The 16,800-nt window shown below is 37.7% G+C and overlaps 1 protein-coding gene across 1 annotated transcript in view; it reads left to right on the top strand.

Annotated features, from left to right (window-relative positions):
- The window catches only part of SYNE2 (spectrin repeat containing nuclear envelope protein 2), a 493,787-nt gene that overhangs the window by 56,220 nt on the left and 420,767 nt on the right, over positions 1–16,800 (top strand). Inside the window, exon 2 of the mRNA XM_069091728.1 lies at positions 2,155–2,284. Coding sequence (XP_068947829.1) covers positions 2,206–2,284 — 79 coding nt within the window. The 5' untranslated portion in view covers positions 2,155–2,205. The remainder of the gene's footprint in view (positions 1–2,154; positions 2,285–16,800) is intronic.

Here is a 16,800-nt window from a genome sequence, read left to right as displayed (position 1 = left end):
TGATACGCTGGCCAGTTTTGGTGTGCTGAATGTCTGTAGTCCCTGCTACTGAGGCTGGCAGATTGCTTGAGTTTGGCAGTTCCAACTGTAACAGGTCTAAAAATGATTAAATGTCCACACTAAGTTGGTACCAATATAGTGAGTTCCTGGAATGGAGGGGGCACTAAACTGCCTAAGGAAGGGCAAATTGGTCCAGGTCAGAATTGGAGCAGGTCAAAGTTTCCATGCTAATTAGCAAGTAGTGGTCACTGCCTTTCCAGCCTTGGACAAGATAGGGAAACTTAGTTTAGAAAGAAAGAACCCCCGCCCCCCAAAAAAACCCCAACCCCCCAAAATAACTCATGGTATACTTTTTTTCTTAAAGTGAAATTTCTTTTTTTTTTTTTTTTGGCACCTTTTGGAGGGCAGTTGGGGTTAAGTAACTTGCCCAAGGTTACAAGGCTAGTATTTGTGTGTGTGTTAAGTGTCTGAGGCTGGAACTGAACTCGGGTCCTCCCGACTCTGGGGCCGGTGCTTTACTCACTGCACCACCTAGCCGCCTCTTAAAGTGAAATTTCAATGATTGGTGACCTTTAATAATAGTAGTATTTGATATCAAGGAATATTAATTAGTATTTTAATGCTTAATTCAACTCTGATGTTACTAAACAATAATAACATACCATTTAAATGTTCAATTTAAATACAAGTTACAGTAAAACAAAATACCCCACTGAATTTAAGATATGTTCTTGTTAGTAGTTTGGATTTTTAACATTTTCTTCAAAAAATAAATGTCTGAAAACAAAATAAATAAAGCTTAAAAAAAACCTCATCTTCCCTGTTTAATTCTGTTCAATAGGCATTTCTTAACAGTCCCTACTTTTAGAAGGACCCAATCCTCAGTGCTTACATTCTCTTATATTATGTACCCATTACTACCTAACAGCTTGCAGAAAATGTTCTTTAGAATTTTAATTACCCCTGAGCACATCTAATGATGAAACCTAACTTTTTTCTTTGTTTTGCTCTATGGTATAGGGAACTCCCATTGAGAAAACTATTCCCTCTACCAATCAATGCAGGTCACCACTTGGTCTGCAATTTAGGGCATTGCCCCAGGGTATTGAGAGATTAAATGATTTGCCCACTGTCACATAGTCCCATATGTGTTAGAGGTGAGATATGATTCATTACATCACACTGCTGTTCTAACTTTTAGAAACATACTTAATTTTTAATTAATTTTAAATGTATGGAGGAAATGGGGAATGGATAAAAGAAGTTAAAATTAATTAACCCAAATTCTGTGGGTGCAATGTTATTATTATTTGTAATAATATTTATAATATAAATTATAATTATCATTACACATAACTTTTCTCATTTATTATTGAAAATGGCCAATTAGACATTTCAGTGGTTCCGTTCTGCTTAGTATCTGAAGAAGTGTTTTAATTCCTGCCTCCTGAATAATAAATACTGACTTCATGTATATGAAGTTATGCATCAGAACTGATCATATGGGGCAGGGTGGGGAGGAGTAGATTATTTGACACTAATTTAAAGATGAGATTAGTCTTCGAGGGAAAAGAACATGCAAATAGAGAAAAGAAGGCCTTGGGAAGAGGAGCAAAAAGACCCAGGAGAACTGTTTTGTCTGAAACATTTGTTTCCCAAGCTCTCCAGGCTCTGCTTCTATTGTTTCCAATGCCTTATAACAGCTACTGAGCAAGAAACGAATTCAGTGAGATACAGTGTTTTAAAGAAAATCCTTGAAATGGAAACAGAACCAAAATAGCCAAAGATATTATCAGCTGATGTCAACATCACTTCCCTTGAAAAACCTACTTGAATCTTTCTAATTGCTGGTGTTTCCTTCTCATGACAAGTCATTTCAGAATCCACATTCTAGTTCTTTTGGGAGTTCTGCCAGCAATTCCAGGGAACATGAATTCAGTCATAGGGCAAAAAGTGGATTATTATTATTATAAAAAGAAGGTGTAGCCACTTTCCCCATATAAACTAAGGAAACATCTTAAGAGAAAAAAAAATGTTTCTTCCAGATAGGAGGTTTTTCTCTTGCTTATTTGGTAGTGCATATTTTTTTACTAGACATTCTGAACTGTGAGATTACTAACGCATCTCCCTCCCCTCCCCCGCTTTTCCTTTCAGATTGCTTCTTTAACTGAGAGGAACATGATATAATCTCCATAGCATTAAAGAATGGCATCTGGGCCTATGCTTCCTACCAAAGATGAACAGCTTTCTTCTGGCATTGATGATCTCCACTTTTCACTACAAGGTAAATTAAATGGGTATTTGACGGATCTACTTGGGTTTTAGCCAATGGACCCTAGGAAACCATACTATTTTGTATTCAGAAATTTTGTAGCTACCAGTTTGATTACTGTCTCTAGGTGCAGAGATTATAATTTGCCTTTATGTTAAAACTCTTTTAAAATGTATTTTACATTTTACATGAGGAAATGGGGAATGGATAAAAAAAGTTAAAAATCTAACTACATTGCATATAATTGATTATTTTTTCTAACTGAAAGAAGAAATGTTTGTTTCTACAGTTTACTTGTCTTTTTTATTACTTTTTTTCTACCTTCTCCACATTGTTTTATATCCCCCCTGTTTATAAATTACATTTGAGTCAGGAATTTAATAACAACTCAGACTTATTCCATATTAATAACTTGGGTACTTTTAAATCATTTGTGATTTATATAAAATAGATTTATAGAGACTTGGTTTGTCTTTTACTGCATCTTGCCAATGTTTGCAACATTTGTGTGGTTTTTAGAGCTCAATAGCTAATAGTCACTCTGCCTTTGTTTTGCTTCCTTGTTAGCTACCTGTTTGATCCAGTAGCTCTTAGACATAAGGGTCAGAGAGAAAAATTGAACTTTCAGGTTAAAGCAGATCTTAGTGTTGGGAAACAAAAAATAGTGTCTAGTATGGAAGAAATGAGTTTTATAGCATTTTCTTAGGACTCTCACCCTCTAGTTTAGAAGTTTTTAACCTGAGGTCCATGAACTTGCTTTTAAGAAAATTTGATAATTCTATTTCAATATAAATTGTTTACTTTCTAATCTTACGGATTTTATTATGTATTTGAAGACATTGTTCTAAGAAGGGGCAGCCAGGTGACACACTGGATAGAGCTCCAGGCCAGGAGTCAGGAAGATTTGAGTTCAAATTTGGCCTCATACACTTACTACCTGTGTGATCCTGGGCAAGTCACTTAATCCTGTTTGCCTCTTTTTCCTCACTGTGAAAATGAGTTGGAGAAGGAAATGGCAAATCACACCAGTATTTTTGCCAAGAAAACCTCAAATGGGGTTAAAAGAGTTGGAGACAACTGAAACCAATCTATGTACTATTCTAAGGACTCTATAAGCTTCACTAGAGCTCCAAAGGGGTTTATGACACCAAAAAGGTTAAAGAACCTTTGTTCTATTTTGTGTGTGTGAAGGTGAAGTTTGCACACATTGGTTTATCTTTAAAAATTGGTGATCAATACCCACAGTACCCAAAAAGCTTATAGCATGTACATAATAACTTAAAAATAAGATTTCCAAATAATTGGTGGTGAGAATGAAGAAAATGAATGTCTTTCTAACATTTTAAAACTCTAGTTAGATAATCTTTTGATTAACCCAAATCTTTACCTTGATCAACTAAGTCGTAACAACTCTAGCTGTTTTGATATATAACTATAGAGCTCTACACAGAAGATTTTTAAATTAATATTTGCATAGAGCAATACAATATATAGGCAGCTGAAATGTGTGATTACAGGACTGTTTAGAGATTAATTTTTTTAAAAGAAATAATTTTCCAGTAAATCAATGCACATAAGGATATAGTTAGAAACAGAATCCAGCTTCTATCTTAACTGAAAGATAGTGGAACTGAATGAAGAAAGTGATTATGCATCTCTTTGATCATCTCTAATTATATCTGCTTCTTGGATTTCAGTGCAATGTGGGACAGTAACACATGGAACAGCATGTATTAAACTAAGTGAAGATTTACAATTTATTTTCTCATCCCCAAGCTTTTCTAATGAATGTTTTAGGAATATTTTCTACAGTTCTTGACATCAGGACTGAAGGTCTTGGCTAATGGGGTGGCTGGATCAATTTTCAAGTTGCCATTTTGGTAACCAACCCTGCACTAGGAGAATAAAACTCTTTCTAATAATAATGTATTTATGTATAAGAGATTACTGTTCTATTCCAGCATTTGAATAATTACTTATTAAGCTGAGTAAAATGATTAAAAAAAATTGGCACTGCTTACTTTTCCTTTAAAACTTGTAAAAAAAGGGGCGGCCAGGTAGCACAGCGAGTAAGAGCACCAGCTCCAGTGTTGAAAAGACCTGGGGATCAAATCCCTGCTCAGACACTTAGCACCCACCCAGAAACACCTGGCCATGTAACCTTGAGCAAGTTACTTAACCCCAATTGCTTAGGGGTGGCCAGGTGGCTCAGCCAGTAAGAGCACTGGCTCCAGTGTTGGGATGACCTGGACCAAATCCGGGCTCAGATACTTAGCACCACACCCAGAAATAATAACTGGCCGTGTAACCTTGAGCAAGTTACTTAACCCCGATTGCTTTATTAAAAAAAAAAACAACAACAACAAACTTGCAAAAAAAATAAATAGTACTGATCAAGAAGACATGTATAGTAAACATGGCCAAATTATATCAATAGATGGGAAGGTTAGCATTAGTTCATAGAATAAGATTGATAGATTTCAGTTTATACTTAGTAAGTGGTTAGAACTTCATCTCTTTAGGTGTCTACCTGCATAAGTCTGTATTTGGTGGTAAGAAACCATAGAAAAGAGCAGATAATCTTTTTTTTTCCCAGTCATAAACTTGTTTATTTTGTCACTCTCCTAAAACACATAGTTTTTTTTTTTTTTTTATTAGGGTTTCATTTTTTTTTTTGGAGGGCACCTGGTGTTAAGTGACTTCCCTTAGGTCACATGGCTAGTTTTTGTGTTGTGTCTGAGGCCAGATTTGAACTCAGGTCTTCCTGAGTCCAGGGCCAATGCTAGGGTTTCATTTTTTTAATCAATAGAAATTTATTTTCTTTCCATCCTAACCATACTATCTCATTGAAGAGAAAAGAACAAATTCCTTATACTAAATTAATAATCATAGTCAATCGGTTGTGGAAATACAAAAGCAAAAAACCCCAAATCCTCATTCTGCACTCTAAATCCATCACATCTTTGTTAGGTGGTGGATAGCATGCTTTATTTTCAGCCCTCTGGTGTCATGAATGGTCATTCTATAGATCAGTGCTTACAGCTTTCAAAACTGTTTGTGTTTACAGGATAGTTGTTATTGTAGAAATTGTTCTCTGGTTCTGCTCATTTCATTCTGTTTCAATTTCTAAAGTCCTCAAAGTTGTTATGGTTTAATTTGTCTTTCTGGTTAGTCTTTCTTCACTCAGCATCTCAGTATATGCAAGTCTTTCTGTGACTCTTTGAAATCATCTATTTCTTCATTTCTTTTAGCCTAATGGTATTCCACCACATTCATATACCGCAATTTGTTCAGTCATTGTTCATCCAGTTGACAGGTGTCCCCTTAGTTTCTAGTTTATTGTCACCACAAAAAGAACTGCTATTTTTGTACATATAGGACCATTTCCTTTTTGTTTCATCTCTTTTGGGTATGGGTTTAGCACTAACATAACTGGGTCAAAGGGCATTCACTGGCTAGTAAGTTTTGTGTGTAATTCCAAATTGCTTTCCATAATGGTTGTTTGCATTAGTTGGTCCACCAATAACGAATCATATTTAGTGGTTCTTTTTTTTCCAACCTTCTAAGTATTGTTGTCCCCCAAGCATGTGCCTTCAGTCATTTTCTGATTACAAATAGGCAGAGACTCCTAGGTTGCACATTGGATGAATCTCTGGACTTGGAGTAAGGGTGAGTTCAAATCTGATCTCAGACATTTACTAATATGTGGCCCTGGGCAAGTCAATCTCTGTTTGCCTCAGTTTCCTCAGCTAGAAAATGGGAATGATCATAGCATCCGCTTTCCAAAATTGCTGTAAGGATCAAATGAAATAATATTTGTAAATTCTCCTAGCACAGTGCCTAGTTAATGGTAAGTGTAAATTACTGCCTGTCTCCCTTCATCTTCTGTCCTTTCCATGCCTTGGTTATTTTGTCTATGACTTTAAAGATCACTCCTATGCAAAGGACCTTCAGGTCTATAATAGTAACTCTGAGGTTCAGGCCTACAAAACCAACTGTCTTCTGGACATCTCCACCCATCTGTCCTATTATTGTGTAAAACTACATATTTCTGAAGCTGAGCAGTTTATCTTTCCCTTAAATCTGCTTTTCCCCTACCCCATTTCTGTTAGTAAATAACTATCATTCTGAATAAAACCTTGTCACCTCTAAGTCTTTTTTCCCAGCCCAAGTCTCACGTGGTCATTGTTTGGGTTTTGATGGCTCAGAGTAAGTGTAAATAGCAATTGTTTCTGTTTTGGCCAGAAATCCTGAGGGTCTCTCCCTTCCAGATTGATTTTTTTTTTTTTGCCAGGTAAAAGAAGCCACTTTTTGCTTCATTTCCTACCTACCCTTAATCACTGAATGGGCTTTGCCTCAGATAAACTGAGGCCTGGGAAAGACCGCAGCTTAAAAAAGTCAAGGTTTCTCACTGCACCCGGGGCCATCTCCAGTCATCCTGTTCTACATTATGCCCCTGGACTGAGATGATTCCGGAGGCTGGTCACTTTGCACAGCCCTAGCTCACTTAAATCAGATTCACTTGCAAGTCATCACCTTCCTGATGTCATTGGTCCTCTTCAAGAATGAAGGACAAACAATAACTGTCAAGTTATTTATTAATATGGAGCACCTACTGTGTCCAGCATATTATATACTAGGTGATGGTAGAGTTAAGAAGCTGAAGATAAAAGTTTAGATAGTCTGTGTCATCTTGGAGATTTTAATAACAAAATAATATAAGGCAAGTGCAGAGGAGAGGTTCAAAGTCCTAGGTACGGTCTGAGGGGGAAGAGCCAATACTGACTAGAGTTTAAGACAGGTCTTCTTAGCTGAAGTCCGTGGAGTTTTTTTTTTATCTTTGAAACCATATCCATTTTAAATTTCTTTTGTAGACATTTGCATTTTTTTATATATTTAAAAGCAGTATTCTAAGAAAGGGTCTGAAGGCTTCATTAGAATGTCAGAGGTATTTAATGCATATCCCAGATATTAAGAATCTGATTTAAAGAGGCTACTTGGAGGAGGTGACACTTGAGTTGTAATTTAAAGCAGAAATGTCAAACATGCAGACTGTAGGCCCTTTTCAGTGCTTCCAAAGGTGAGCTGAACCAGATTAAAATATAATTTGGAAACATTTGATAAAAGAAATAAAAATGCAATAAAAGATAGCTAACATTGCATTTAAAAATTAAGTTAATATGCTGCAGCCTATAGGAATCCTTATCTATACATTAAGGACCCCTCATTTTAGTTGAGTCTGATATCATTGAAAAATTATCATTGATGTTGTCTAATCATGTTGATACATAGCATATAGTCTGCAGTATTTATTCCAGATAGCTATGGATGAGCTAACAACATATTCCTTTGAGTATAGAATGAAAGCTTGACCATAAAATCAATTATTTCCCCCAGAATTACAGAATTTTAGGCTCATAAAGAACCTTTGAGGGCATATGTCACAATCCATACCCAAAGTATACCCAACAAGTGGTCAGTATGACTATAACATACTCAACAAATGGTCAATAATCCTCTGTTGAAAGACCCCCAATGAGGGAGAAATCAACATTTTCTGAGGAATCCATCTTACTTTTGGATGGTTCTAATTGTTACACAGTTTTATTTATATTCAACCTAAATTTACCTGTCTGTTGTTCCTGGTTTTGCCTCATCCAGGCAGACAGAATAAATCTAATCTCTCTGCCACATAATAGCTCTTCAGTCAACTGAAGACAGCCATCTTGGGGTTGTCTTTTCTCCAAGCTAAACTTCCTGATTCTTTCAGTTCTCATATGAAACAGGTGTAATGCCCTTCACCATTGTCAAAGGGTCCTATCAGAGGGGCACAAGGTGAATACTGATGAGATATGAGTATCAGGGTTGATTCAATCTTGCAAGATAATGGGATTTCCCAATGACAAGTTTCATGTGGCAGCAAGACATGATAGAAAAGTGTTAAGAAGTCCAAAAGCAGTGTAGCTAGTGAAAAATGAGCCTGACAGAAGTGGTACTTAAATGCTTATTGACTGACTGGTCTGACCAGAGAAGAAAATTTACAAACTTCCTTATTACTAAAAGCAATACCTCTCTTAAAGTAACTAAGATCACATTAGCTTTTATAGCTTTCACATTACACTGCTAACTCATTTGGAACTTGCAGTCCACTAAGACCCCTAGGTGTTTTTCAGACATACCATTCCCTAAATATCTCCTCCATCTTCTACTAGGGAAATTGATTTTTTGAACCTGTAAGATTTTACATTTATTCCAATTATTTGATCTTTTTAGATTCATCCTAGTGTTCTACTTTGTTAAGATTTTTCTGAATCCTGATTTGCCAGAGTGTTGACTTTTGTTCTCAACTTTGTGTCATCTGCAAATTGACAACTTGCTTTCTATGCCTTTATACCAGTCAATGACATTTAACTTTGCATTAAATATCATGGGACCTAGTACAGATCCCTGAGGTACTCCACTGGAAACATACTGCCAAGTTGTCATTGAACCTTTAACAACTACTCCCTGATTGGGACCATTCAACCAGGTTCACATCTATCTAACTGTATTACCATTTAAACCACATATAGTCTTATAAGAATAGTATGATATTCTTTGCCAAATGTTTTACTAAAATCTAGGTAAAGTTTATCTAGAGCAATCTTCTCACTCACCAGTTTAATAATCTTGTGAAAAAGAAAATAAAATTACTCTGGCATGACCTGTCCTTGATGAAACCAAACTGGCTCTTTGTAATTACCACTTCCTTTGCTAGGTGAACCATTAATGAACACTTTTGGAATTTTCCCAGGAATTGAAGTCCTCTCCTCCCCTGTCCTTCCCTCCCCTCCCCTCTTCTCCCATTGGTATGTATCATTTACCTTATATTCTATCATGATAGAATATAAGCTCCTTAAGGGCAGGAACTATTCCATTTTTGTCTTTGTATCCCTGGCAACTAGAACATTGCCTACTACAAAGTAGATGCTTAATAAATATTGGTTGATAGCTTCCTTAGTTAATATGTCAGCTGTCAAAGGAAGTGTGCTCCAGGCTTCAGTTAGAAATATCTGGGTGCTGCAGAGATAGACATACCTATCATTTGGGGATCACTGTTCAGTAGTCTTTGCTCAGAGAAGGAATCCCCAAATGGAAAAGCAGTAAGGAACCCCAAGGCTCAGGTTCAGCTCACTTAGCCTGTTCTAGTTATCACATGGGAACAGTCACCACGTTGTCCCAGTGGACAAAAAGGTTGCTCCTCCTCTGTCATTGTGGGAGCATTTTCAACATCTCTGACATGATCTCTAAGCAAGAAGACAAAAAAGGCAGAAAGTAGATTGCTCCCTATTAAAGACCCACTGATTCAATAGCTGTTCCTACTCAGTGACCAATGTGAGGATTAATTTGTCTTCTCATTTTTCTTACCAGACTCTTCAAAATCTGGTCACACCTGTCCTTGGAGTCCCTGGAAAATTCTAGGGGAACCTGGTTCATGCTTCCTTAGATGACCCCTATAGGCTCATTCCCACAGATGCTCTGTACAACCTTGTCGTACTCATTTCTGTCTGTCCTTTCTAGTGCAAAGGTCATTCTCCTTGATGGAGAAAACAGAATCAAAATAAGATTTGAATAATTTGGCCTTCTCTTTATTGCTAGTATTTATCATCATCCCATCTACCCGATGTAACTGTCCGCTTTCTTCTTTGATCCCTTTACCTTTCCCAATATAGTTTTGAAACTCCAATCCCTTTCTGTTGCCATTTGCTTGCATCAGCTCAGCACTCCTGATACCAATTTTATAGGATCCTGCAATACTCATATCTACCCTTTTATCTGCCTTTGCTTTCATCTTCTGTCTTCAAATTTAAAAAACCTAGGTTAGTTGGTGCATTCCCTGTGCATCCACATTGGCCCCTTCCCTTAAAAGCAAAGAGCTGAGGTAAAGCTGGTGGTAATTTGAAGGTCGTAGGTTATTTTCATTGAAGAACATATAGCTACTGCCAATCCTTAACCTAGTAGCTAACTATGCTTATTTGGAAGGACTTGATCAAAGACTTCTGAGGAAAAATGTGCAAATTTGATATTCTACATTAAAAATGACAATTGGTTGCCAAAATATTTAGTGTTTTCTATGGTACATCTATGGTACATCTAGGCAGCTAGATGGCTCAGTGGATAGTGTGCTAGGCTTGGAATCAGGAAGACCTGAATTCAAATACAGACTCAGACATTTATTACCTATGGAGACCTTGGCAAATCATTTAACCTCAGTTTGCTTCAATCCACTGGAAAAGGAAATGGCAAACTACTCCTATATCTTTGCCAAGAAAACCTCATGGACTGTATGGGTATGTTTTGGTCCACAGGGTCATGAAGAGTCCAACAATACTGAACAATAACAAAATGTCTACATGTACTCATATTTCACACACACACACACACACACACACACACACACACACACACACACAAATTCAGGTCCCAAAAGCTCAAACTTTTGACCAAATCTCCATGATCCACTCTGTCAGGATTAAGAAAAAATTATGGGGGAAAAATAATCCTTTTTTTCTTTTGAGAGTTAATGTTCTCACATTTGTTAAATGGAGCCCATCCTATCTGCATTCTGTCTGGAATGATAACTTGGCCTGAAAAGTGGAAACTTATCTCTTATCTAAACTCTCACACCCAAAGATGAACCCACCCTGATTTGGAATAACACACCTGGAAAAAGATAGGAGTGTCTGCCTTAAAATACAGTGATTCATCTCCCTGGTAAGTGAAGAAAATTGCCCTTGGGCCTAAAAGAAATTAGGGTAGGCTGAGAAATAGAAGTGCTAGTGATAAAACTCAGGTAGTAGACCTAGAAATAACTTTATGTACTTTGCCTTTCCTTTGGCTTCATTTTTTATTCAATTTTCATGTGGTTTGTGAGAAATTTTTCAGTTCTTTTGATTTAATTAGATATTGGTATTCTCCTAGGAAAAGGCAGTATAGGTAAAAGATGAAAGGGGTGATGCAGATGCTTGTGAATGTCAGTATAACATTATTGGCCAAATATAGATTGCTTTTTCACCTGATGATTTTGTTACAAAAAAAAAATTACAATCGGGGCAGCTAGGGGGCACAGTGAATAGAGTACAGCCCTGGAGGCAGAGACCTGAGTTCAAATCCAGCCTCAGACACTTGACACACTGTGTGTCCTTGGACAAGTCACATAACCCCAATTGTCTTGCCTTTCCTCCTTCCCCCCAAATTACAACGAATGTATCCTACTTTTAAGCAAGGCTGATATATGAAAATGTAGGTGTACAAAGTAACTTCCATAAGTTTTAATTTTAACTTCCATAAACTTTACTTATTTTACAAAATAATTCTTTGGTATATAAAAGTCTTGATGTTGCAGTTCACTTGAAGAGGCCCCCTAGTGCATTTAAAACATTAATATTTAAAAATCAGTTTACACTGGGCTTCTCAGGAATTGTATAAAATTAAGGAACAATTGAATTTGTAAGGCTCTTATCTCAAGCTGGAATAATACAAACATACAGTATCAAAATTTATATCGTGCCAACTAGTCAGTTGAATTCAATTCAACTCTATTAAATAAACTTGTAAGAGCCAACATTGTAAAGAGCATCATAATATACCTAGGTGATATACGAAGTTTGTTGTTGTTTTTTGTTGTCATGTCTGATTCTTCATGGACTCATTTGGGGTTTTCTTGGGAAATATACTGGAATGTTTTTCTTCTCTAGTTTCTTTTACAAATGAGGAAATTGTGGCAAAAAGTGTTAAGTGACTTGCCCAGGGTCACACAGCTAATAAGTATCTGAGGTCTGATTTGAACTCCGGAAGAGGAGATCTTCCTGAATCCTCCCAATGACAATAATATCTAACATTTACATAGCACTTACTATATGTCAGGAACCATGTTAGGCATTTTACAAATATTATTTCATCTGATCCTTATAAAAATCTCAGGAGCTTTAGAGACTGAGAGTTCTTTATCAATGACTTTTCAGGTCCCAGTCTTTCAATACCACCTCCCTTACAAAGTGCATAAGAAAACTGAAAGCAAAATATTGAATGAGGGAGGGGGTCATGAAAAACATGAATGAAAAGGGCTCATTACTGGCTTCAGAGATAAAAGAAGGAAGGCTTCTGGAGGAAGTATCATTTAAAGAACAGATAGAACAGCAGGAAGTAGTAGATCACAAATTCCTCCTTTTTTGTAGGTTTGTTAATTTCCCTCTGCAAACTGGAAATGATTATCAAGTGACAGTCATAATTATCTGACAGAATTTAGGGTGTCTTCTATAGGGAAGCCATTTGTTCTCTTCTTCATGTTAGAATAAGGTAAATTATCTATGTGTTATAAAGCAACTTCCAACTTTAAAATGCCCAGTTTCCTCCACTTTTGGGACCTTTAAACCTCACTAGAATGCTCTCTCTTTCTGTTCTGGGACCTGTTATCAAGGAGGGTAGAGCTTATATTTATTTATTTATTCATCCATTTATTTATTTGGAGGGGGGAAGGCAAGGCAATTGGGGTTAAGTGATTTGTCCAAGGTCACATAGCTGGGAAGTGTTGTGTCTGAGGCTGGATTTGAACTCAGGTCCTCGACTCCAGGGCTGGTGCTCTATTCACTGCACTACCTAGCTGCTCCTGAGGGTAGAGCTTTTAGATAACAAAACTGGTCCAAAAATGGATGAAATTTAGAAGTTGTGAACAGTAGGGACAATTGTTTTGTTTGGGAGGGGTGGTAGACTCTCAAGAAGAGAATTCCCTCTATGACCAGCAATCCCACTCATTAAAATTGATTTGGGTTAAAATGGGTTAAGGGGACTACTAGTCATTTATGAATAATTACTAATTAGATTTACATTATTTCTCCCTAACATTTAGTAGATCTCAGCACTTAGGAAATAGGATTTTGAATTGAGGGGAGGGGAAGTGTTAGGAAGACAAATTTTCCACAAGGAATACACTGTTGGGTAGCAGGAGTGGCTGGGATGTTATAGTGGGAGATTTAGAGCGAGAGACACCTGGCCTCCTAGGACTTGGAGAAAGGGCACAAAGAGGTAAAAAGGAGTGGAGAAAGGGATGGGAAAAGTAGTCTGAGACACATTTCATTCATTTCAAAATATTGACTGTAGGAAAGGTGGGGGAATATCCTCCTCCTAATCTTCTTCCTGTTGCTCACCACCTTCTCTCCTGTTTCCTTATCTCAAAAACCAGATCTTAGGTTACTATTATAAGTATTATTTTCCTAATGCTTTATTAACTTCTGATTTACATCATTCATTTCTGCCAGATTTTGAGTTACAAATTTTCTCCCCGTTTTTCCCCTACCCATTGCCCCAAAATAGCAGTCCCATAGGATATCCCCTCCTCCAATCTGCTGCCTCCCATACCCCTTTCGACTTTTCCAGGGGATCTCTATGGCTCAGTGCCTATATATCTTATTTCGCAATTACATGTAAAATAGTATTAATAACAATATATATGTGTATATATATATATATATATGTATTTAAACATTTGATTTTAAAACTTTGAATTCCAGATTCTTTACCTTCCTCCCTTGTCACCCATCCTTACTGGGAAGATAAGCAGTTCAGTATAGGCTGTACATGTGTGGCTAATGCAAAACAATAACATAGTAGATATATTGTAAAAGACTGACTATATTTCCTTCTATCCCACCTCCCACTTGTTCTATTCTCTACTTTGATCCTGTCCCTTTTCAAAAGTGGGTGCTTCCAACATCCCTCCCCCCCAGCCTGCCCTCCCTTCCATAATGCCCCCTCTTATCCCCTTCCTCCCTACTCTCCTATAGGGTGACATACCCTATTTAGTGTGTATGTCATTCCCTCCTCAAGCCAAATTCAATGGGAATAAGGCTGACCCATTCCTTTTTGCCTTCCTATTCTTCCCCTCCATTATAACCATTTTCCCTTGCCTCTTCTATATGAGATAGTTTACCCCATTCTGTCTCTCCCCATCTCCTCTCATTATATTCCTCTCTCACCTCTTAATTTCACCTTTTAAGTATCATCCCTTCCTGTTAAGTTGGTTCTGTGCCCTCTATGTATACCTGTAAACATATATACACACATTCACATATGTATTCATATGCCTATATACCCTTACATATAGACATTTATATATTTTTATTCCCTTCAACTAACTGAGAAAGGTTTCATAAGTTACAATTATTGTTTTTCCATGTAGGAATGTAAATAGTTCAACTTTAATAAGTTCCTTATGATTCCTTTTCCCTGTTTACCTTCTCATGCTTCTCTTGCTTCTTGTATCTGAATGTCAAATTTTCTATTCAACTCTGGTTTTTTTCAGCAAGAATGCTTGAAAGTCCTCTATTCCACTGAATGACCATATTTTCCCCTGAAACATGATATTCACTTTTGCTGGGTAGGTGATTCTTGGTTTCAATCCCAGCTCCTTTGACCTCCAGAATATCATATTCCAAGCCCTTTGATGCCTCAATGTAGAAGCTGCCAGATCCTGGGTTATCCTGATTGTGTTTCCACAATATTTAAATTGTTTCTTCCTGGCTGCTTGTAATATTCTCTCCTTAATCTGGGAATTCCGGAACCTGGCTATAATGTTCCTTGGAGTTTTCTTTTTGGGATCTTTTTCAGGAGGTGATCGGTAGATTCTGTCAACCTCTATTTTACCCTCTGGTTCTAAAACATCAGGGCAGTTTTCTTTGAGAACTTCCTGGAGGATGATTTCTAGGTTCTTACTTTGATCATGGCTTTCAGGTAGTCCAATAATTTTTAAATTCTCTCTCCTGGATCTATTTTCCAGGTCAGTGGTTTTTCCCATGAGATATTTCACATTGCCTTCTATTCTTTCATTTGTTTGGATCTGTTTAACAGCATCTTGATTTCATTAGCTTCCATTTGCTCCAATGTAATTCTGAAGCAATGATTCTCCTCAGTGAGCTTTTGAGATTCTTTTTCCATCTGGCAAATTCAGCTTTTTAAGGCATTCTTCTCCTCATTGCCTTTTTGAGACTCTTTTGCCATTTGAGTTAGTCTGTTTTTTAAGGTGTTATTTTCCTCAGTCAGGCTGTTGACTCTCATTTCATAATTTTCTTGCGTTGTTCTCATTTCTCTTCCCAATTTTTTCTCCACTTCTCTTATCTGCTTCTTAAGGTCCTCTGTGGCCTGTAACCAGCTTGTATTTTCCTTTGAAGCTTTTGGTGAAGGAATTCTGACCTCATTGTCTTCCTCCTTTTCCATACTTTGTTCCTTTTTGTCTCCAAAATAGGAGTCTAATGTTGGAATCTTCTGTCTGCTTTGTTTACTTTGCCTGGTCATGTCACTTGACCCCTGGGCTTTTTGCCACAGTAGGACTCTGCTATCAGACAGGGGAGCTTTCGTCCCAAAGGCTGGAGTTTTCTCAGCTGCCGGAGGTATTAGATGGGTGCCTTCTCTGAGGCCTCCACATGCTCTGGCAAGCTGGACACACACCCCAGGACCTCCACTGTAGACTGCAATCCAGATCCAAGCAGGTTAAAGCAAGAACGATTACCCATCAGACTGCTGTTTTCTCCCCCTACACTCTGCTGGCCAGGAGCTGAAGCTGCCATGTGGTGCTGGCTGGCTGTGCTGGTTTTGCAGTGGCTTCTCGCCCCGGGGGCAAAAGCCATGCACTCCCACTTACTGGGTCCCAAAGTCCAGATTGTACTGACTTCTCACTTTGTCCTTTGCATATATGTGTTGATAAATATGGAAATGGCCACAGCTGCTGCTGATCTGGAGTCCCAGTGCCTGGTCAGGCCCGCCCTGGGGCTAAAGCCTTGGTGGGGCTGGGTTTGGCTCCCAGAACTGTGCTCTGGTAGTTTCCTGCCGGCCTACCAGGCTGTCCTCAGCAGGAGGTTAGCTTCTCTGTTTCCTTTTGTGGGTTCTGCAGCTCCAAAGTTTGTTTAGAATCCCCTTTTTACCAGGTTACTATTATTAATACAATATTATGGATTAAATAGGATTTTGAAGGCTGGAACTGAGACCCCACTCCATTAGTTGGTTTAATCAATCAATCAACATTTATCAAATGTCTGCTAAATGCCAGGAATTGTGGTAAGTGCTGGGGATATAAAAAAAGGAAAAAATAGTCCCTGCCTTCAAGGAGCTTACACAGTCAAATGGAGGAAGATAACAGACAAACAAATATATACAAAGCAGGTGATATATAGGAGAAATAAGAAATAACACAGGAAAGCACTAGAACTAGGAGAGGTCGGTGAAGGCTTTCTGTAGGAGGTGGGATTTTTACTGGGACTTAAAACCTTTGGAGGTCAGTACTTGGAGAGGAGGAATGAGAATATTCCAGGCGCAGGGACAGCCAGAGAAATGCAGAAAGCTGAAAGATGGAGTATCTTGTTTGTGGAACAGTCAAGGAAGTCAGTGTCAATGAATCAGAGTATATACTGGGGAGTAATGTGGAAGACTGGGAAGGTAGGAAGGGACTAGGTTTAGGTTATGAAGGGATTTGAATGTCAAACAGAACATTTTTTATT

Source organism: Petaurus breviceps, unplaced genomic scaffold (genome assembly GCF_028583685.1).
Source record: "Petaurus breviceps papuanus isolate PSGF00001 unplaced genomic scaffold, PetGlider_PUasm1.0 189, whole genome shotgun sequence".
NCBI lineage: Eukaryota > Metazoa > Chordata > Mammalia > Diprotodontia > Petauridae > Petaurus > Petaurus breviceps.
This window is presented reverse-complemented; position numbering and strand designations above follow the sequence as displayed.